Source organism: Falco peregrinus, chromosome 11 (assembly GCF_023634155.1).
Source record: "Falco peregrinus isolate bFalPer1 chromosome 11, bFalPer1.pri, whole genome shotgun sequence".
In the NCBI taxonomy this organism is placed as follows: domain Eukaryota; kingdom Metazoa; phylum Chordata; class Aves; order Falconiformes; family Falconidae; genus Falco; species Falco peregrinus.
Genome location: NC_073731.1, coordinates 28637250 through 28661017, shown reverse-complemented (window position 1 = coordinate 28661017; position 23768 = coordinate 28637250). Strand labels below are relative to the sequence as shown.

At 44.5% G+C, this 23768-nt stretch overlaps 1 protein-coding gene across 5 annotated transcripts in view; it reads left to right on the top strand.

Annotated features, from left to right (window-relative positions):
* Positions 1-22828, top strand: part of LCLAT1 (lysocardiolipin acyltransferase 1) — a 117042-nt gene extending 94214 nt beyond the window's left edge. For all 5 annotated transcript variants that reach the window (XM_055816139.1, XM_055816138.1, XM_055816136.1 and 2 more), the window contains one exon: positions 18650-22828. In XM_055816139.1, coding sequence (XP_055672114.1) covers positions 18650-19158 — 509 coding nt within the window. In that variant the 3' untranslated portion in view covers positions 19159-22828. The remainder of the gene's footprint in view (positions 1-18649) is intronic.
* Positions 22829-23768: the final 940 nt, after the last annotated feature.

Genomic DNA, 23768 nt, shown 5'->3' with positions numbered 1-23768 from the left:
TCTGTTTTTATTTTATTTTATTTTTTGTTATTGTAACAAGGGGTAGAAAGTGAAATAGTACTGAACTTACTCACAGGAATTCTGAGGGTATGTCCCCAGCACGATGGTTGTCTTGTTCTCTAGGTAGGAATGTGGTTATTTAAAGCAAAACCAATATTGATTCATTCCTCTAATAAGAAGTAATGAAGAATATTTATATGTGTCTATTCACTAGGTTTAGTGAGGACAGAAAATGAAATGCAGCGCTCGGTGGCATTTAGGAACATGGAATTTATGATGTGCTGCAGTTCTTTGTTTATTGTGTATTGTGTTTCACAATACATGGTGGTCTCGGATTTCCATCACTGTACCTTCATGTCTGACGTGCCAAAACATCACTCTGTGGGTTGTCCACAGGCTACATTGGGTTTATGATTTCCTACTTCACCTTTGTAATCCAGAATGTTTTCTCTGTCTTGGTAGACAAACGAGCACATCTTGCAGTAAAAATTTTATATGGGAATTCCTGGAGCAACCGGTACAAAAGCTGGGGCGTGCTATGTAATTAATGATAAGGCTTTGGCTTTGCATTTATGTTGCATTGTGAAAGAAAGACTGAAATCCTTTTTTTTTAATATAAAATATCTAAAATCAAGCATTTATTATTCCTAGATTTGATAAAGCTACTTACCAGCCTAGACATGTTTGCACACAGCAGTATCTTCTCATTTAAATTCAATCACAGTCACAAAACAAGCCTGGCTTAGACAAGCTGAAGATATAAACTTCATTTTCATCTCATTAGGCCACCTGGAAGCAACAATCAGTGAGTAGTCTTGACGTCAATGGTCTCTCTACTTCATTAAAATGTTAATTTCATGGCTTTAATTCCCTTTGTAAAACGTGCTGCTGCAGGACACTATATGCAGATTTGTTCTGAAGCTGACAAATCTGCATGACATATTCCTTTTTTAGTGCCTTAGGTTCCTTTGGATTTTTATTTTTAGCAATTCCTATTTTTATAAACTGCTGTGAAAAGATGATCACCACGGCAACCAAAAAGTAAATATTTTCTTAAAACAGCCCTTTGAGAATGTATATACTTAAGAATCAGGAATTCAGGGCATCATGCATTTAGTGGTATTTTGCTCTGCTGTTCCCTTTCTCAGTATTCAAAAATGAGACAGGTATTGTTGCTGGCTGATATTTTCAGACAGTAGATCATGAAGGGAAATCATCGTGGAGTAAATCAGAGGCAGCTATATAGATCAGGTATAGCATCAACATTTTTACTTGAGGTCCTGTTCATGGACCAAAGTGATGGAGCTGTCATTAATTTTAGAATCCTTCCTTGATAATACATACTTCCTCAGCGTTTAGTCATCTTCATTTTGCTTTAGGGGGTACATTTCTGGTTTTACAGCATACTTCAAAATTGTATGTAATAGACTGAGTTCACCCATCGGTAGCAGAAGTTTGTCTTCAGTACAGGAAAACAAGACAACATAATTGTTCATCTCGTCTCTTCCCCTTTTACTGCATACGATTCTTTTTTAAGAGTCTTGAGTGCTTTTGTATGTTTTTCAAAGTGCTATATAGACTCTAACTCTGTTTTATTATGCCTGTGCAATCTATAGATAGATGGAACACGTACTTCTGTTGGGAAGGGTCAAACCAAAGTGTGGGGTCTGGACTCCTCAGGAGCCGTTGCTGATGGAGCCGCCTGGCTCAGGAGTGCTGTGCGTGGCCGGGTGGCTCTGACGGCCGGGTCTGGGCCAGTGACAAGGCTCAGCAACAGGCCCTCCTGCTCTACCCGGGCAGAGGCTGCCACTTCAGGCTCTGTGCAAATCCCACCCGAGCCCCCCCTGGCAGGTGGTACCGAGGCCATTCTGTGAAGGACCTTGGATAATGCACATGCCCAGCCTGATGGTAACCTGCTTGGAGGTGACAAAGACCACAATGGCCCAACCCAGCAAATAAAGGCGGTTTTTTCTCCTAAGCCCTGGACACATCTGAAGATTTCCCTCTGGGGATCCCAGCAGGAATTTCCTGCAGCTAGCCCCTGGCGATTGCTGCTGGTAAGTAACTAACTAGGAACAGGTAGTTAATTTGGCCTCACGCCTGCCCTGGGGCTGCCCGCAGAGCAGATGCCGCTGGATCAGTCTACAGCTGTGTATGTATCTGCTAGTCCTCGTGGAGGTGCATAGCTCACAGAGTGAAATAGAAATGTGCCCTGTAATTGTCACTGAGAGGCAGCCAAAATAGCTTTAAAGATGTGAATACGCTAAAGCTAGCCAGCCTTCCAGCCCTCTGTCACTGCCCTGTTTCGGATTAGGGAAGATAATTTTCCAATGAGTCTAAAAACGCTGGTACCTATTTTGTCACTCTTAGTGTCGAAGGAGAAGTTTTTGGAAAGTCAGTGAAGACAGATGGACAGTAGCCAATTAATTTCCATCTTGGGGCTCTTTATGCAATGTTACTTCATCACAGGCAGTGCCATAACTCAGTGTACTAGTCAATTTAAAATGCCAAAGTGTGCCAGGGTTTTACTCTATGGATAGAATTATTCATCCATGCCTGCAGTTGGTGAGAGGGGAGTGATACTATGACGACTTCCCAGATCACAGACTGATCTAGAAAAATATTCCATTCTGTAACCTGAGACATTAGCTGTTGTTGCAGCAGCATATTCACTCTTCTGTGCTTTGGTTTGACATCCAGTATTTCTTACAAACTAATCAAAGAATTTGTCACTTTGGTGTGCAGTCCACTTAAACATGAGTCACTACAGGTGTTTGAACAGAAGTTGTCGGTTTGCTGAATGTGTTTTGTGTTCAGCCTTGACATTTGAAAGGGCGTTTCTGTGAGAGAGCAACACAGTTCAACTTGCTGTTGTCAGTTAATAAACTGGTGGCTGTAGGTTGACACGGTTTGGGAGAATAAAAATAAAGAGATCTTACTTTTTTGTTTTGCATTTCTTTTGCCTCAGGTAGTTCCAGCGATATTTGTGCTATGATTGCTTATTGTTTGGCTTATTTACTTGTTTTTAATGCTCTCAGAAGCGGGGCAGATGGAAGAGTTGGTGGGAGTTAGTTTGTGCCACCGTTGCTTAGGGAGAAAATATAGAGAGATGAGTGGTGGACTTTGGGTTTCAGCATTCATCATGCTTTCAATGTGTCAAAAAGTACGGCAAAGCTGCTGAACGTCTCCTTTGCTTGCGTTTGCCCACAGAGAGAAAGGTTTTTACCAGAACTATCTCTTAGAGCTAAACAGTCCTTGAACTCTGCCAGGCTACACTGCATCTTTCTTCACCCCATCATTTATTTGTGAAAGGCCAGCTGGCATTGGTCTCCATCATCCTGCAGCTCTTGCAAAGTCTAACTGTAGCTGTTCCTCAGATGGGCGGTCATGCTCTGCAGATAAGCTGGAACTCTCTCACCACCTTTGTTGACCTGCCGTGTGAACCGGTGGCAACTTCTTTGTTGCCATGTGTAAGGACAGCCTTTTTCCTTCCTGCTGGGATGGAAAATGGGAGACATCCAATTGCTCCTAGCTGATGAAGACAATGTACTGTACCATGGCAAAGCCTTCCTGTGGGCAGTTCACATTTTTCCACCAGCCCTGGGCCAAGTCTCTTTCCTGACTCATTCCTCCAGAGCAGAGGTGTTGGTGCATTTACTGGTGGTTTAGGAAAGCCCTTTCCCTCCTGGGTGAAACTTCTCCACGGTTGTTTGTGTCCGTAGACCAGATATGTGTGAGAATATCAGTCTTCACCTGAAGCCTGTGCAGATGGTGCCTAGCTTGTTCATAGCCACGGAGGCAAAATGTTGGGACTAGCCAGGCTGGATGTTGACCGTGACGAGCCATGTTATGTATGCAAGCACTTAAAGGAATATATCAAGGTGCTACCGAGCTTTCTGGGGTGTGGTACTGATGTGTGTGTTTCCAGTCTCTGTTTGCTGTTCCTGTCCACCTTGGGATCTCCCAGTGGAGGAAGCTGTGGAGCGAGAACTACGCGGTGCCTTTTGTGCTCCGAGCATAGGCGTGGGGAGCAATGCGCAGAGACATCGGTCAGGTGCTCTGGAGGGAGAGCGCTTCTGACCTCACGTGTGTTATAGCAACGTGCGTGTATGGAAAACATAGCTCAAAAGGATTTTCTGCTGTGACAAAGAGCTTCTCCCCTTAATTAAGCATTGTCCTCTCAACGCACTGTGTGAAATTTAGGGGATTTCATTTTTCCCAAGTTAAAATACTTAAGGAAAACAATTGTGTGCTGACAACAAAAGGCTTTTTAACTTGCAGGCCATTTCTTTCTATAATTCCCATGAAATAAATTGAGCTGCCTAAGCTGATTTTATTCGTTGTGGTTTAGTTATGTACATATTCATATTGGTGTCAAAAAGCAATGTTAAAAACATTAGGAATGACTGCTCTCAGAGCTGTCTAGCACACAGTGCCAACAGAGTTAAATATTCGGCCGGAGTTCAGAGATAGAAGTTTATAGCCAATATTTTCAGGAAACCAATTTTAGACTTCTGTTCAGAGGCCTGTACAGCAAGGATTTACATTTTTCTCATCTGTGACTTTAGCTGCCGGCATGGGATTGCCTTCTGAACTGTTTAAAGTCCACAGCAGCCCCCAGCTTTAACGTGAGGGCACAGTGCATGGATTGTGAGCCTTGTCCTGGTCTTACTCACCTTGAGCAGAGCGACCCGTTCAGCTCGGTGTCGGACCAGCGTGTGCTGGGATAAGTGGTCTCTCTCAGCCTTGTTCTTGCAATACTGAGACCAGATCTGCAGATGAACCACTGGCCTGCAGCTGACTCTCTTGCTGTTCTTGAGGTAGGAATTTGGTTTTTATCTCTCAGGCTGGCAGAACGACAGCATCGTACACGTGGAAGTACAAGATGGATGCCTGGAATTCAGCTTCCATCTGGGCACAGGAATGACAGTTCAGGCACTCTCAGCAGCCTTTGCTCATTTTCATTCAAAGGATTGACTTTACTATCATTTTTCTAAGCATCCCTATGAACAGCGGTAGTTGGAACAAAACCATTAGCAAATCAGTTTATTTCCAGAGACAGATCTTTTTGCTGCTGCGCATGTAAAATTCCTGCAATCCCTCATTCATCTGCAGGGCCATGATGCTGTGTTTTCACAGATCCTATGGTATGTAGCATCCCTTTCTCTTTTCCGTGGCACTGTCCTGACAGCTTCTGTTGGTACGGTCACTCTCACATCACCAATTAAACATAACTGAGCTGGAGCTAAGGGCATTGATGGGCGCTTCCAGCAGCCATCGTCGGAGGAAATTCATCTGCTCCTAAACCTCCTTGTGTCTGTTTTCTGCAGGACACTGCAGGGTAGAGAGGCAGCCCCTTTCCATGGTTCACTTTTCCTAGCGCTTTCCCAGTGAAGGGAAGAAATGCTGATTGCATTGACGCTGCAGAAGTGTGGTGCAGGAAAAACAGTGCATGTCCTTCACCTTGGCTGGAGCGAATGAGGGGGGAGCGGCCAGCCCGCTTTGCTAGGTGCCGTCAGGATGCAGTCAGGAGGATGTTTGGGTTTATGGTAAGAACAGCTTGAGCAGCTTTTTGGGTTTTATTTAGGAAAAAATGAGGAGACTCTCAGTTATGTGCCATGGGCCATACCTTCTTAAAGAAGTGCATCCTCACCAAGAGTGGGCAGTCATACCCACAGTGGGAAGGGCTGGGGGGTTGTGCTGGTTGCTCTCCATGCCGGCCCTCCTTCCATAGCAGCTGCGAGGGTGCATGTGCTACATGAGGTTTCTCTGCATGAGGAGGATCCACACACCATCAGGCCCTTCAGCTTTATGGCTCCTTTCCCCCGGAGGAGCTCCACCAAGTAGCTGCAGTAGGGTTTGGGTCTGATCCCATGTTGTTAGGGAGGAAAGGAACTATATCATCATTATCCTTTTTAGATATTTTAACCACAGCCTGTGGAGGGATGGCAGTGCTTTATCTGACAAATATGTCACTGTCTTTCATCAACTGATTATAATCATCTTGGAAGTTCCAGTGTGTCTGTTTTTCCCTCTTCTTTTTTACTATTGTGTTTTGTTTAACTTTCCCTAATGAGCCCAGTGAAAAGCAATTGTTCTAAATAAATCATGTGCGCTACAAAGCAGTATATCACAATTATGTTTCCATTATACTTTAATTAGGCATTGCATTATTAAATTGATGTCTTTGGCTTCTTCCAGGTCTCAGACTAATCCTGAAACAAATTCCTCTTTGTGGATAAATATTAGTCAGTTGTAATTAAAGAGTATTCACTGGAGTTGCAGCTTTTCATTAAATCCCTTTCTGATTAAGATGGTTTCCCCAAGTACTGGGCTGATTAAGTTTAATAAGATTTGTCCACTTGTGTGTATCATGGTCTGGTGGAAACTGTTTTAGCACCAAGGGGATTGGGAACAATAAGTTTGTATCTTGGTGCAGGCAGTCACGGGTCTCAATGCCCGTTATGCACAGCCCTGTATGCTCTTGTGTCAAGGGGCTCTATGGTTTGCATAGAGGAAAAACCCCAAACCATGGAAATTGAATTAGTAGTGTTAGAGTTGAATATCAAAGGGCTGAGTTACATCTAGAGGGTTACAGTAAAAACCAGAAGATTAAAGTATGTTAGAAGCTCTGTTTTGTTGACTATTTCATGACTAGGGCTTTGCTCTTTAATTGAAACCCGAGTGCTTTTCTGATTTCAGACTGTAGATGTAAATATGACTGAGCTGCGAATTCAGATAATAAAACAGATGTTCCTGACAGAACCTCTAATGGCAAAGTATGAAATATTTTCAGAGCAAAATCCTTGCCCTGGGTTTAAAACAAGGTGGAGCAAAAGTATGATGTGGCTTTTTTAGTAATATATTTATCAGAGGGAAGCTATAAGCCTCACAATTTTCTGTATGCTGAAATCATGCCTCCTTGTCAGGCTGCTGGTGTGGTTCTGCATTCCTCTTGCTTTGTACACAGAATGAAAACAAACCGCTGTGACCAAGAATGGCAATAGCACAAATCAGCGAGGCATGAAACGTGAGAGATTGGCTCAGGGTGGCTGCGGAAGCACTCCATCCAAATATTTGAGGTGGTTGCTAGCAGGTGTTTTATCAACATCTAGTTCATGCTCTATTTTTGGTGCAGCGTACATTTTCATCTGGTGTTTTGGTTTGGGCCCTATTTGGAATACTGAATCTCTCAAAAGTTTGACTGTGTTTGCAGTTTCTTCTCACGCATCCCCATACGATGGTACTGGGTGCGTCATCTAGCCCATCTTTTTGTCCTGTGAGGAGTCCGAATTCCAGATTGCTCTTCCTGGAGCTGCTGAAGGCTGCGTTAACCAGGAGTGATGCCTGGGACAGTTGGAAGAGGGCAGGGCTGTGAACAGTGTCAGGTCACTAAGCAGGTGAAGAGTACTCTCTAGCGGTTGACTTTGGGTAGTGATAAGGACAGATAGCAAAGTGCACAAAATTAGCGTAAGGTTTACTCGTCTGTAGCCATTAACAAAAAAGAAGGAAAGGAGAGTAAGGTGAAGAAAGGAAGCTGAACTTTACACCTGAATTCTAGAAAGCAATAGATGTAATGCACTAGAAGCCAAGGATAAAATCTCTTTTCTTTAATAATAATAACTTATTTACTTATTGCTACCGTTGCAATACAGTACTGGATGCTGTTATACTATTCATAGCACCATCCTTCCATGGGCATGAAATAAGGGCTGGCAGAAAGTGAGAAGTCCACAGTGTTTCTGAGATGGTGCACCTTGATCTCCCGATTACCGAGCGAGAACTGCCACAACTGCTTCCTTTTGAGTATCTGTGGTGAATTATTTTTTTCTGCTCTTCACAGTGCCTCCCACTGGTTTTGTAGTGACTTCACAAAAGACAAAGACAAAGCAAGTTGCGTGATCAGTCTGCAGGTTGGCTAGGGTCTAATGTTTGCCTAAGACAATGAGAAAATGATTAAAAACTATGAGAAAATTATGAGAAGATTTCCTACCCTACATACTGGCAAATCCTAGAAATATTGAAAAAAAAAAAAGAGATTTATTTGGAAAGAGTATAAGCAATGGTTGTGGAAGAACTGGGGAAAATGGGTAACATTAATAGAATGAACAGGGAGATTAGGAAGGGTAATCCATTTAATGCTTGTATTTTAATTGGGATCCTGAAAGCTGGCACATGCTTTTGTGCTATAGCATGGCAGTTCATGCAAAGTGCTTACTCCTTACATCTTTAAAAATGTAGCACTTTTCCAAAAATCCTAGGGTTTAAGCCACCTATGTTGTTTACCTAGCAGGAACATCCTGCAATGTTGTGCATCATTGCTGTGACAGTTGTGTGTGTAAACTGTTGCAAGGTGGTTTGCTTTACTGTTAACTCAGTAGGACCAGTCAGAAATGACAGTGGAAATTGCAGATGGAACAGCAGGACTGGCTTACCTCGAGCAGTGCGGGGTTTGCTGCTGTAGAGATTGACGCTTAATTCCATCTGCATTGGAGAGAGATTGTTCATCCAGGCAGAGGGCAAAGAAATGTACAGGGGTGAATTACTTCTCTTTCAAATTCCCAGTGATTTTAAATGCCCAACAAGTAACACAGGAACTAGGTGGATACTCTACTCTTATCTTTAATATCACAATCTCTGTGTGTCTGCATGTGTATGATTTAGTTTAAGGGTATTTGATGTCTTATTTTTGCTTAATTGTCATGATACTTAGCCTTCTAGCAATGCTTGGATGACTAGTTTAGCTTTCTTTTTAAAAATCATAATAAATCAGCCATTTCCTAAACTACGTACATGTGCCTGTCTAGCAAGACATCTTATCATGACAAGGTAGACTATGTGATGCTTTTTAAAATTATTTCACTCCAGTATAGTAAATTATCTTCATTTCAAGCATAATTGTGATTCTTGTCTGAGTTTGTTGACTGTTTGCCAGGAAATTCTTGTTGGGGCTTAGTGGAGTTGGAGAGTTGCATACTAGTGCATCTCTGTTACATGAAATAGGATTTTTCTGTAAGAAAAAAGTAGCGATGTACTATAAGCCTAGAAAAAACCTGTTTTCTCCTTCCTAACATGTAATATAGCTATGAAAACCAAATCCTATATGTGTGTGTAGAGCAGACTTGAAGTATGGGAGGCCAGGAGAGAGCAGATATGCTGGGGGGCGGGGGGGAATAAACATGGCATTTTTGTTATCTGGATTTGATAAATATAGTTTGGGAATGATAAAGTGGTGAGTCAGTTATGCCTGGTCATCCCTAGCAACTGAAAATAACTTGTTATTCCAACCCTTTTATCCCTTCGCTCCCTCCTCTCCACATATTTTTGTGTTTTATTTATAGCTCTGACCAGCTTTTGCTTTGCAATTTGTAAAATAACCCTTCGGAGCCAGGGAGGGAAGGCCGAAGGGCAGCAGCCTCTGGGCGGGCTTGTCGATGGAGCCACTGGGTTGACGTGTTCCCCGTCGGGAGGGGATGGGACCCCCTCTCCCCTGCACCCCCCTCCCTTGCCTACTCGGAGATTCCTCTTTTAGACGAGCAGACTGGGCTGCTGAAGGCGTTGGTCAGGTTGTGCTGACAGCAGTACCCGGGAGCCCGGTGCGGTGGTTCAGCCGAGCTGGCTGTGGCTTTGCCTGCAGCTGGGTCGGAGCAGCCGTGTCCTGGGAGGTGGCAAGGTAGAGCTGTGCCTGTAAAACCTTCGTGGAGGTTGTAAGCTGTTCTGAAACGCATGAAATCCAGCACCACAACCCATACTTGTGTTTATCCCGTAAAGCATAGCTGTACGAACAGTGCCTGCAGTAATTATGAGCTAAATCTTCTGCACTTCACTTTGGTTCGACACGTGCCTAAGTATTTTTGTACAGTTTAATCCACAAAATAAGATTTTTTGCACAGTTTAGCACTCGGTGTATCTTAACTTGCAGACCAGGGTAATATATTTCTTGATCTGCTCTTAGCTTTCCCGGCTTTCCCACATTCTCATACCATAACTGAACTACGCCATGTCTTCCTTCTTGTCTTAGCTCTGCTTTGGTTCGGAGAGGAGGAAGGGAGCTGGCAGGTGTTTCTGCTGAAGAAAAGAGCATCCCTTGCATGCCGATAGAAAAGAGGGGAGATCTGTCTCTGCTGCCCCAGTTGGATATATAAACCAATATAAACATTGGTTTATAGTCCTGCAAAGAATCATTCGATCTGTAAGAGGCATTTAAGTCGACTAGATTTTATTGGCATTAAAAGGTCAGTGTAGTGATGCTGATTTGCAAAAAAAACCCAAAAATTGCAGGGGATAAATTATTGTTTGCTTAACTGCAGTCCTCATTTATTGGCTTATGGAGAGGGTGAGGGCAGAGATACGTTAAAGTAACAAATGTGAAGCCAGTTAGCAGACAGCAGCCTGGGGTGGGAGAATCGCAGGCTCTGTCACAGGTGAAAGTGGAAAACTCTCCCACAGCTTGTTTGTGTGCCCTGACTCAACTGGGGATCAACAGCCTTTCGTGGATGTGGTGCCAGGCTCTGTTCCCCTCGCCTGGAAGAAACGTCCCAGAAGCTGAGGGGCGGGACCTGCCGGCCACCCTGTCCCCTTTCAGCAGTGCCTGATCCCCGTGGAGATGGCTGCCCACCTCGGTAGCGGAGGCTCCGTGGGCTTGGTGTTGGGGAACGGTGGGGTTTGCGTCTCAGCCCTGCTACGTGTCGCTTCAGATCCTACCCAAGTGTCCTCCTGGCATGCTCGCCGTGGCTTGTGGGCTCCGTTGCCTTCCAGGATATGGCAAAGGGCTTTATAATGATTAATAAACAGGGCTAAATACCAGCTCTGACAGCGGTGCTGTAGCTACAAGAAAGGACATAGTCTTTGGAGGCATAAAACCAAAAAACAAGTGGGGATGTTAGTACTAAATGTCTATGTATTAACTTGATGAGGCTGTTTTGGAAAGTTCTACCTGGCTCCAGCACCCACACTGTGTAAAATATTTCTAAAAATATTAGAAGAGACTCAGAGCTACAAGAGGGATTTGAGCTTTTAAAAACACACTTCGTATTGAGATTTCAGAAGCTTGATAGGTTTTGCTCGTTCAGGAGCAACATAGGATCAGACCGACACTTACCTGCATAACCACAGACAGCTCTTTAATTTATCTGAGTTATGTGGTCAGGAAGTAAAAGTATAAAAGTAATGTGTACACACACACACCCCTGATTAATTAGAGGAATTGCCTATCTCACATTAAAAGCTTTAAGGCAATGCAGGATATCTGTCTTAAAACATCCCATGGCAAAACTGAAAGCATTCTGCATAAGCTCCTGTGGCCTGTGTTATTCAGAAGATCAGATTAGATGATGATAACATTCCTGTCTGGTCTTAAAATAATTAAACGAGGTATTTGCAGAGATTTCAAAGCAAATCCTGCCCCCACAACAACTTCAGTTAGTTTTACACATTAATGAGATGTGTCATCAGGCTGCAAAACTGTGTGATTTTAACGTGTTTTAAAAAAGAATTAAGTACATGTAATGATTGCTGATAGCTACCAGGATGTCCTTGATCTTACTACCAACCGGGATGGAGGTACCTGGCGGGGGATCCCAGTATCCCTCTGCTCCTGTGTGCAGCACCCAGAGCACATTTCCTTCCTGCTGGGGAGCAGAAAGCAGCCAGGGCTGCCCCTTCCCCAGGCTCCAGCCCTCAAGGACAAGAGGTGTAGTTTCTCTAACACCTTGGTGTGGACAGGTGGAAGGTCTTCCTCTCTCCTTGTGTCACAATGCCTGTGGAAAATCAGTATAGCTAGAGGAAGAATTGGTATGCAGGATTGCTCTTCTCTGTTAATCAAGGCCAGCATTATCATTCTGTCTTTTTTTGTTTGCTTATTTGATTGCTACACTTACCCAAAAAAGATTTCCAATAACTACTGAGTTGAAAGTGATTTAGATTAACCCTGGCTGACACCGCTGCTTTAAAGAGGGCTGCCTGAAGTTCTAAATCTTCACAAGGATGATACTTCCCAGGAGGGGCTTTAAATCCTTGAAGCTACTCCCTCTTGATACTGTGTTCTCAAAGAAAAACTACTCAAATCTCAGGAGCCAAGACAGTAATATTTCCCAGTGAGCAGTTTTAGGTGGCTTTTATTTTAATGTCCAAAACCGTGTCTTTGTTTCAAAACTAACGTACAATACTCAGATACTGTGAAGCATCACTAGTTTTGTCCTAGTGGTTTCCATCTCTGCTTCAGTTATGTTGCTGATTAGTTTATGGAAATGTGAAGCATCCTTCTGTTGAGTTTCCTAAGGGAATGCTTGCAAGGTTGAGGATACTAAGGGGTGGGGGTTGGGCGGAGCTACAGCCAGCGTTTTATGGAAGCCTGAAAACTGTGGAAGCATCTGGAGCTGCGTGATGAAGGGACAGGTCTGCTGCTTTGCAGGAGAAAGCAGTTATAGCTGTATTGTGGTGGGAGGTGGAATGGACAAGGGCCTCACATATTGGTCCCACTTTTCACAGAACAGCTTATTTTAAGGTGATCACAAATATTTTGTTACGAGAGCATCTCAATATACCTCTCGCCATTCTGGCTCAATAACTCAGTGGCACGTGGTTCTGTGATGTACTGTGGTTAAGAATAGCATCTTCTCTGCTGGATCAATGCAGGGGAAGAGACTGTATAATCTCCTTGTAAGATTTAAAGTAGCGTCAATGATAACTAAAGTAGGACAAATTACAGCTGCTGAGATCCTTGCTAGGTATGGAAATGGGTAGTAGCCACCACTGTTAATGCCAAGGAGACTCGGCTGCCTGTCCCATTCCAGGCTGCTGAGAGTCGGAGCAGTTCATTACATGAATTTACCTGGGGACCATCCAATTTTTGGCTCACTGATGGTCATTTTGGCTTGAAGAGCTTCTGTTCTGAATCATCATTTTGGCCCTCAAGGCGCTGCTTATATAGATCCTTTTGTCTTGCAGTGAGCTTGCTCAGCATTGCTCAGTCCCGGCTGTGAGCAAGTGTCCTTGTCATTGACGTGAATCATAACTGAGGAACAAGCAGTGCTTGAGCTCCCGAGTGATGCTTGTAGCAGAGGGGATGCATCCTTCCAGCTAGCCCACTTATTTGGGGCTGTGCTGTGGGGCTGAGCATCACTTCTGGCAGTTTTCACCAGTTGCAACTGTTCTCTTTGCAAACGTGTTTGAAAGAAGCTGCAAGTAGTTTAATCCTGCCTTTTACATTCAGGTTGAGGTTTTTCCGCGTGGAATTAAAATACCGTGCTGACACGGTATCGTGGAACACACACACAATTGAAAGTAGTTTTCAGTTTACCTGTGACTTCATTATTTTGTACCTAGTAAGAGGCCCTTGGCTGTGAGGTTTTGTAATAGGTGGTGAGATGAAAGGTAAATCTGCGCGCATGCGAAGGACAGGCAGGGAAAACCCAGATGGAGAAGCAGAGCCCCTGCCCCAGCTGCTCCGAGGGTGTCACAGGGAAGCCATCGGCCTGTGGGCCAGGGGTGACACCCATCAGCAAGTCAGGGGGAGAGGCTGCTGTCCATCCCCTCACTGGCTGAGGAGCGTTGCTGCTTGCAGGCCTCTGGGACTCGATACCAGGTGCCCAAGAGGAACGTTTGAGGATTGTGCAAAATTTATGATGGGATATTTAGAGGAGGAACCAAAAGTGGGGAAAGGGATGGTTCAGGGTGGTTTGGGAAGAACAAGTTTGGGGAAGTAGAGGAATAAGGAGTAAAAAGGGCTGGTCCCATGTAATGGGGCTGGTCAGTGCTCTTACCTGGCTCCGTCTGCCCCATCTTCTCATTAATCCCCATTTCTAATTGTTTTCCTGGGTGAGAGGACCCTGTGGGTGTGCATATAGAGGTCCAGGTGCCAGAAACTGGAGACAGGAGGGTCCGTGTCCGTTGTGTGGGTGCATATGTCAGTGTGCAGTCACTAGCGACTATCAAGCAGGACTAGTGGGCAAGTAGGGTAAAAGGCTTGGGAGCTGGGTGTCAAAGTGGCCATAAGTCTTGGTCAGATGGTCACAATTTGGCTGCTGGAGGGACTGCAAGGTCCAAGCTGGTGGCTGAGAAGCCTGTGAGGTCTGGGGTCAGCTGGGACCAGTTTGTATGTTTGTCTGTCTCTGCACGAGGCAGCTGGAGAAGAGGGGATCCGAAGGGCAGCTGCTGGGTGGCCCGGAGTGTCTAAGGCCAGTTGCTAGAGGGACTGCCAGTGTGTGCAAGAGGTGCGTACCAGCCGCAGCAGAGGGGCTGTGGCCCCAGGGACTCACGTGTCCAGGTGCCAGCGCCTGGAAGGACCAAGAACCCAGGACCAGCTGCAGCATAGGCTGTCTGCGCCAGTTGCTGGAGGGATCCGTAGCCTGTATGTAATATATATCGATATAATTCCCACTGACATCCTAATCAACCAGCGAGTGGGACATGATGAGGCCGTTCTGGTGGCTCGAGTGCCGTGGGGTTTGTGCACGTTGGCCCATGGCTGCCCATCTGTATCACACGTGTGTGTTGGAGCTGTGTGCTCAGGCTCACCCCTAGCTGGGGCGGGCTGCTGCAGCAAGCCCTCCTCTGCTGGGCTACCAGATGCTGCAACTTCTAACGTAGAATAAAAATTGTGATGGAACAGCTGGTGCAGTGAAGGAAGACATCTTCCTTTTTCCTTGGAAATGTTTGTTTGGTTTTTTTTAAGAAGGTATCTCTCTGATGCTGTTGTCTCGGTCCTGAGCCTGGTAAGTTCTTCCTCGGACAGCTCTTGAGCGCAGTGCCCAAAGCAACCAGCTGTGCATTGTAATGGCTTGAAGTAATGTCATGTGTCAACAGAGCCTGAAAGATAAATAACTTTGATTGGAGCACAGAAAGGTTAAAAAGAAGAACAACAGTGCTTTTGAGGCATTTTGTCATCCCAAAACGGAGGCTGCCACGTGGATTAATCATCTGCATGTTATGCAGTTTATAGCAGCTTAGCAATAATTACAAATAAACTTTATGTTCACTCCTGAGCGCTGTAGTAAGCTTTCCTTTTCTGAGGTGCTTTTGTAAAGACAGGGTATTGTTCGTGGGTATAAAGGATACGTAGTTCTACTGCTGCGGGAGGAAGGTCATGGGGCTGTAAAGCTACTGAAACCCGTGTTGCTTCGTCCTGAAGAGCTGGGCTACCTGCCTGACATTGTAGGCTTAAGGACAGTTTCTTAAGTTAATTAGATCTCAGATGCATAGCTATGAACATTATTTGATTGCCTCTGTCCTTCATTCTTTCCCTAGTATGATGTGGATACGTGCAGGATAAAGATCCCTCAGATGTGGTTTGTCCACCATCAGCTTCTCTGAACTGTGAACAAATACACTTGCTTGCTTCATTTTTTGACCCACTGGAGAAGTAGAACGATGCAGCTTCCCTTAGGGCAATTTCTTCTTAAAACGTGCAAAGCAGTTTTTTTAAGCAGATCTTTAAATTCAGGTGGAAAAAAAAAACCCCTCTAAAATAAGTGACTGCCCTGTGTCTTCACTTAGGATCGCTTTCTTTGCTGGTTGACTGGCACCTTGCTATTGCTCTGAAACACGTGCTGTTAGATGTTGATCTCTAGACGGCAGACAGCGCGCTGAACTTCAGAGGGAAACAGACAGTAAAGATGCTGGAGTCAAGAACGCAGGTTCAAAACTGCCTGGTTAAACCTAGGCTAAGTGAGTTTTGTCCCTGCTCATGAAAGTTCTACCTTCATCTGCTGCGGTAACTTCTTTTCAGCAGATTAGCTTGTAGCATGTTTGGCAGTGATGCATCGACCCTGTCCATATTAAAAGATGCCGTTGATAAATCAGCGGAGAATACACAGAACCTTTTTGTTCAAGTGTGCAGGGTGGATCCCGCAGCTTTACTGCATGTAACGCTAGCAGGGCGTGCTTCTTTCAGCAGCTGTAGAAAACTGAAGCTGGTCCTTTCCACAGGCTTGCCTTGCTGGGGAATTAAAGCTTCAGGCAGCCGTTTGAGGGAAGGTTTTGAATATGTATGACCCAAACAAGGGGCCTGTTGAGAAGGGCTCTAATCCTTTTGCATATGAAACCTGGTGTTCTGGTCTGCTCTCTTTCTGATGTTTCTGTGCTTTCAGATATGCTAAATCTACCTTTGAAGCTTCATTTCTTCTTGTGTAAAATACGCTTTAATAGATGAACCTTGCAGCTGGGAATTAGGAGATAGATACTGGTTCAAGTTGGACATGCTGAGCAGGTCAAGTAATCGTCCTTTGCCTCAGTTTCCCCATGTGTAATGCAGAAAGAATGATGTCCACCTCCTGTATGCAGCTCTTTGAGATTTGTTCTGGGTAACTAATTTAGAAGCCACAATGCAGCGTAGACTTTCTACAGTCTGGCATGAAGCCCTGCTGGTAGGTATCTGCCTGGGGGTGCTGCAAATCCATATGGATGGGAGTAGAGGCTACCCTGTTCCTGGTCAGGAATTCACAGGTAGAAATATATCTGCGTGTTGAGATCAGACCAGCTGTGTGGGTGCAGGGAGTCCTGCCCAGTCCTGCCAGTCCCACTTGCACAGTCAGAAAACCTGTGTCTTAGGCAAATCTGATGATTTATTGTCTGTCATCTGTATGCCAGTGGTCCTTATGTGTAAAGCCTTGCTTTTTCAAGAATATTTGCATATAATGGCAGACTGACTGTTTAGCTGCAAAGACACAAATGACTGTAGGATGGGTGAGAAACTCATGTAGCCCAAACCAGTTTTCATAGAAGGCTTTTTTCATACAAGGATCTCAGGGGACTGAACTTTTCTGGCCTCCTTCTTGAGGTGAAGTGTGTAGGTTTTATGTGCTGCTAGGACCTGGGGAGCTATGGAGGATCAGGAGGAAGACAGGCTGTAAGAGCTGGGTATCTCTTAGAGGCGTGTAGCAGCCCTTCCCCTGGCTGGGCCAGGAACTAGGGGATGTCTGGTCTGTAGGAGGACTGTAGTTCCTTTGATGGCAGAAGTATTTGGAGTAGGGGGTGGAAAAATGCGAGCTGTTCTCAAAATAAGAATGCTTTGTGCTAAGGTGCAGCGGGCTGGCCAGCCTTTCCCTTTGCAGGGGCTGGGTTTCTAGGACACGTCCAATTTTAGCATCCCTTGGAAGGAGATCTGAAAGGTTTTACCTGTGCAGAAGAGAGTGATGCTCTGCTTAGATGGGATGTGATCCCATAGCTAGACGAAAGCTGGAGTACTGAGTTTTGCTCTGATCGCCTCTGAGGAGCCATATATAGCTCTTTAAAAACCCAAGTAACCTACCACGAAACTGTCCGAGAAAGAGCATTGTAAGACAGCACAGTTATAAAAGACTCTGAAAAGCTGAATACGGTTTTCCCCCCTCTTACGGTATTTGGAGTTGAACTTTAGATGCATCATTTTGAACGTGGCCTTTTAAAGTAGCTTTCTATTCTGTCCTTGTCATTTTTAGAGCTGTAAAGGAAAGCCAAAATGCCAGGGAAGGGAAGCAAATGAAAAGGGGGAGCAGGGCTAAAGACTAGGTTTTGATCATCTTTGCAAGAAGTGACGTCAGCTGTGAGAACGAAGGGCTTCAGTCGCTGCGACTGGAGACGGCTTTTAGTCTCTGATTCTATTTCGCCCTGAGCCAGCCAGCCAAATAAAAACAGCGGGATAAATCACTGCTGGCAGAACTTAACAGTTATGCAACATCCAGTGCACCGTGTGCCTATTTTTAGATCGGTTTTACACTAGCAGAATTTACTTTATGAAATCGAAAAAGAATGTCTGGTCAGAGGCCGGGGGATAAAGAGGGTATTTGGGAAGTGCAAAATATAAAAAACGCTTAGTACAAAGATGTGTTAGCAAACCCCACTTTGGCAGTATTGAAATCCTTTCGAGAGTGTTGGATCAACCAGGCGTGGGAATGAAGAGTAGAGGGGGTTTCAGTATTCCCTTGAATTTCTAATCTGTGGTTGCTTTTTAAATGGTTAACTATACTCGCTTTACCCAAATGGCTAACTAACGTGTGGTTTACTTAAAGCTGGCCTTCTCCACCATTTGTGTTGTACTTTGTCTTCACCAGATGTGGAGCGCGGTAGGGAGCAGCTTCGCCTCCTGGCAGGCCCGGCTGGTCAGGTTTGGGGGAATTGTGCTGACTGGAGTGCTCTGCAAAGCTGGCTGAGCTACAGAGGTGCTCCTCATCCTTTGTGAGATACCCTGGATTTAATGAGCCTCTGATATTTAGCTGCTATATGTTTCACATATGTTTTCTCAATCTTCAGTGGGTTAGGATTGTGTGTGATTTCATTAGTTAAAAGCATTCAGCTTGCAGCACAGGTATGAATAACTGAAGATTAGTCTCAGGTACTGTGCTCTTTATCCAAGACAAGATGTGCATCTTCTCTCCTTTAAATTTTACTTTATCCTTTTACTCCCTGTTGTGATTCTAGGTTAGTTTGAACTGTGTATAATTCTGTTCCCAAAGTTTTTTTGCTCAGATTCAGAACAGATAATAATTGGGAAAAGTTTGACCTTTCACAGCCTTTAGAGATTCTAGGAGATAAACCATTTGCTGCATAGCTAACATGTCTTTGGGATCTCTGCCACAGGTTGGACGGTTTTTAATCACAGCTTGGAGCGAATTAGCATTCTGATGATTGCATGATCTGTATTGATCTTTTTTCCCCAAACTATTTGTTCTAGGTGACAATCTTGATGCTATCCATGACATAACTGTGGCATACCCCCAAAACATTCCTCAGACAGAGAAGCACCTTCTGAATGGCAACTTCCCTAAGGAGATTCACTTCCACGTCCAGAGATATCCCATAGAGACAGTGCCCACTTCCAAGGAGGAGCTGCAGCTTTGGTGCCGGAAGCGTTGGGAAGAGAAAGAGGAGAGACTCCGACACTTCTACGAAGGTGGAAAATGCTTCAGTGCAACAGGGCAAAGCATTATTCCTCCGTGTAAATCCGAGCTCAGGGTCCTCACGGTTAAGTGCATCTCGCTCCTGTATTGGACAGTGTTCCCACTGGGTATGCTGGTGCTGCTGTACCTGTACAGCTTTGTGCAGTGGTATTTTGCAGCCATGATCATCTTTTTTGTCGTGCAGCAAAAGATATTTGGTGGGCTGGAACTAATTGAACTCGCTTGTCATCGATATTTTAAAAAGCAACAGAAATTCCATAACACGAAAATAAAAAACAATTAGTTCTGGGGTAAAGAAAGATGTAAAAATGGGTGATTTTGAGATGTCCTGCAAATTTTATGCACAGGGAAGAATTTTTGCATGAGAATTGTCTTTTATTATTGCCATTGTTAGACATTTGCACTCGATTCTGTGAAGAGAAAGAAAAATGTTAGTTATTGCTACACGTGAAAGTGGTAGTTTTTATCTCTGAATGTAATTTCAACATTGCCTCTGCAAGCAGCTAGCAACTGCATTCTGCTGTAATTAAGAAACAAATTGCTGGATTACTGAACAATCGTAAGGATGATAATAATTGTGACATGCACTGAACTTTCATGCAGAAACCCAAACTGTCCAGCTAAAGGAGACAGAGGTATGATTTCTGTACAATCGCATTGTCATAAGGGAAGCACCGGATTTGGACAGCTGGTAAGTTTAACGATGTTTTGATGGTAGGTGGAAGTTGGAGGAGAAGTTGTTCCGTTTTTTTTTTTTCTATTTCAAATATTCAAACTTATATTTTTGCATAATCTTTTCCAAACACTACTGAACCTACCACTATTCAATTGTTCTGACTTGGTCACTCAGAAGGATTTTAAACCTTGCAGTCTTGTGTTTTAGTACAGAAAACAGCGCTGGCTCTGCCTCCAAATAATCTGAACTGATTATTCAATAGACCTGTGCAGCTAAGTTTGGATTTTTCACTGTTTCCATACTGTTTTGCTGTCCCTCTTAGCTGTGGGAGACTTGTTCCTCCTGTAGTATACAGAGCTGCAGGATAGGGGAGCTAATTTTTTGTTGGTTTATTGGTATTTTTTCTCCTAGAGGCAAAACCAAGTGTCTGTCCCTTGAGTAGCTGGCAAACGTTTTTCAAAACGTTTTCCTTGTAGACATTATTTGCTTGAAAACATTTAATTTTCAGAGTAGGCGAAATATCTTTTTTTAAGCATGTATTTTGGTTTTCACTTTGCTTCCTAAGTCATTTAAAGTGTCCGTAGACTGCTTGTTCTGCACGTGTCAGCCAGACCCGCTGAAATGCCCCTGATGCAGTGGTTGTCTCCTTATAGGTGCAAGAGATGGGTTTCAGACTTCTCACAGCACAGGGAAACCGAGCTACATCTTCCCTTTGCAATATTGTCTTTGATTGCCTGCTGGCATCATTACTTTTCCAACTTTTGGGGGTTCTTTGGGGTCCCATTATAATACTTCCCCTTATTTTCATGACATTCAGAAAATCTGAAGGTTTAAACTCAGACAAGGCACTTGCAAGTGCATTCCTTGTCATATATAACAAAAGTCATGTTCACGCTCACATGGTTAAAGACATAAACACTGGATCAACACTTCCGAGACACCAGGCTGGGTTTGGTTTTCAACCTCAAAAAAACGTTAGGTCGCTTGATGAACTGTACTGCTGCAGACCTTTCATGACTTACTGAGTATTTGTTTATCGCACGAAGGCGTGTCTGAGCGGAACAGAGGTGGCCTGACGCCATACGTTGAGTGGCATTGCCATGAAATGGGAAAGTATAGAATGCAAAATTTATCTTGTACTGTGTTGAGTATCTCAAGCGTTGGGTCAGCATGGTAGACACATCTGTTTTCTTCTAAATTACAGTAGTAAACATGTTGTATCAAAGGCCATTTTTTGAATGAATCACCAGCTTCTAGTCAACCTTGCAAGGTGACAAGTATTTTTTAATCTGTGCTTATAACTAGTTGTTTATTACGTGGAAAGTACTTGAAGCCATCTGTTTTACTCTAATTTTTTAAACCCCTTTTTTCTTAAAACCGAATAAAACTAGGTTTATATTTAGGGTTATGTTTCTTAATGATTTTTTCGTATTTATATTTGAGTACCTGATGTCTGACAGCTGGTGTTTCATTGTCACGAGTGGAAGGATCCTTTCTGCCCTATGAGGACTTTTTAAAACGTGATTCTGTGATACCAAAGGCATGGCTGCACCTTAACTCGACATCGCCTGTTTTTTCTTTGCCTGATATTCCTTTGGTGCGATTCCCTGCACATCCCAGGTAGCTCACCGCAAGGGAAAACCAAAAAACCTCCTTTATGGTTAATGCAGAGGAGAGCTAAAAGGCAGTTTCTAGTCTGTCCTGAGCCGTGGCTGTGCTTTCACACCGGGAGTAGCCATGGCCAGCCCACTCCAATCGCCTTAATATAGAGTGTTCAGGAATCGCTTTGGAGGACAGGTTATCGATGTTGGTGACATAAGTACCAGCTTCGCTTTTCTCAGTCGCTCAGAGAACTTTGTGGTGCCCTCAGATGTATCAGAAGCGTCAGTGTGAGTCTTGGTCATGGAGCGGTGAGAGATTTAACTTCTGTGTGATCAGAGTTGGGCTCTGAAAATCGTATGCAATCCATTGCTGACCCTTACGAGGGGTTTTCTCCCAGCTGGAGTCAAACACGTAACCTACTGTAATGTGGTAAACATCCTGCAAATCTGTAATTCAGCCTCCTCTCTCATGTATTTGGATCAAAGAGAAAGAATAATCTTGTCAGCTGCTCATGTTGCATTTGCAGTGCCTGGCTCTGTGGCGTGGGGCAGCACGTGGGAAGTGAAGAATCCTCCTCTCACCGGGAAGGGTCTCGGCTTTCTGACTGACGCAAATTTTCAGATTATGTGCAACATTTTCCAGCTCAATTAGAAATGCAAGGGGTGTGTGTGTGTGTGTGTGTGTGGTGTGTAAACTTTGAATAACAAGGAAAAGCTTTGTGGATGTAGAAGCTTCTGTTTAAAAAGTGGCTAAGGAACTGTAGGAAGATCTTTTTGTGAATGTTTTTTTTTCTCTCTTTGGTCAAATTGTAGCCTTTTACTCAGAAGGTACTAATACACAGATTTTTTTGGTGACTGTTTTGTCCTCACCCTGTTTCCCTATTCAAAGTACACACCAAGATGGCATGTAGGAACATGGGTCGGTGGTGGACTTGGCAGTGGTAGGTTTACAGTTGGACTCTGTGATCTTAAAGGTCTTTTCCACCCTAAATGATTCTATGATTTTGTGCTGGGTAAATCACTTGGAAGGGTTTTCAGTGCTGTTAGGTTAAAGGTGCTAGTACTCCAGGAATCCCTGTCTCATGGGATGCATATTGGCACGAGACTCAGCTCATTCGTTAGCACGTTTGCCATGGCTCCCCTTCCCTCGCGGTCCCAGCAGCCGCACTGCTCGGCAGCGACTGCTCCGTCTGCGGGACCTGCAGGTCTTCCTAGGTCTGGCGTAAAGTTATTTGAGATCCGTGACGTGCTTTAAGGATCCTCCTCTCGTTTGCTCAGTGAAATGTTTCCTCATCAGCGTCAGGGTTTTCATTCTCTCTGCTCGGAACAGAAGGCTGAAATCCTGCCATCTGTGTTTGTCATCAAGGTCAGCTGGGTAGCAGGGTGTCAGCCCAAGACATATCTCTCTTGGCTTCAAAGCTGCAAGGCCCGAAGCTGGTCTGTAAGGTGTTGTCTTAATCATATGAAATGTAGTTCCTAGTTTTGCGCATTGCATCGGTCTGTTGTTTAAAAAAAAAGATCTGTGTTTTTATAACTTGGTTTTATATGTACACTGTGTGAAACACCAGGATACTACAAACCTACAGAAAGCCTTAGTTTTCAGAGTTCACTATTATCTTAGAACGTTTTAACCATTTACCAGTGACTTTACAGCAACAATAAAGACCTGAAGCATTGCATGTGTTCCATTTTGCCTTTTTTTTTTTAATTTTTTTTTTTTTTTTTCTCCTGGGCATGCATTCTGTGTGCTGCCCTAAGGAGCAAACCTTGTCTTCGGTGCCCTGCTGCCTGCTTGGGGCAGCCCGGTGCCCGCTCAGGTGCCGGACCCGTGGTTCCGGGCTGTTGGGGTGATGCAGCTCCCTTCTTGCCGTGGGAGGCTGGAGGGGGGTGGCTGGTCGTACCCTCGCGTCTAGCCTCTTCATGTAGAGGGATGTGGAAACCTTTTGAACATGCAAGAGGTGCAGCTGAACCTTGGCCTTGCTTTGCTGCTTAACCTGTATTGCTTAAGAACCAGCTGTGGCTTGACAGTGAGGCAGTGCTGCCTAGGTAAGTCCTCCTCTCCTCTTCAGCTGTGTCCTGTTACCACCCATGTAATTATTTTTGCCACTGTGCTCCTAGTTACCTGATGGGGAATAGCCTTGCGGTGACTGCAGCAGCCCTAGCGAAACCCCCGCGTTTCCAGCAGGTAGCACGTGTTGGGAAGACCACAAGAAATGGAGACGCTGGCAGCAGTTTCTGCAGCCGCAGATGCTATTTGCCATGTCTACGCAGGCTTTCAAATCAGTGCCCAGAAGTCAAAATGAGCCATGCTCCGTATTGAGCGACTTGTCTCTCTGAAAAGATGGTTGTCGCTTCCTCTTTCTTTCCTCCAAGCTCAGATATGCCATGAAAAAATTGATTTCTCTATCTTACCTGCCATTACCGAAAATAATAGTCGTGGAGGTCAAAGCTTTCACCCTCCAGCTGCCCCAGGCGCCTCCTTTGCAGTTCAATACAGCGGGTGGAGGGTTGTCTTGTTTCCCGAGGACTGTCAATCAGACCACAAGTTACCTCAACCAGAAATGATTCCCGGGAGCGGGGAGCACGGTCTGTGCTCGTAACATGCTTGAGCGCCTC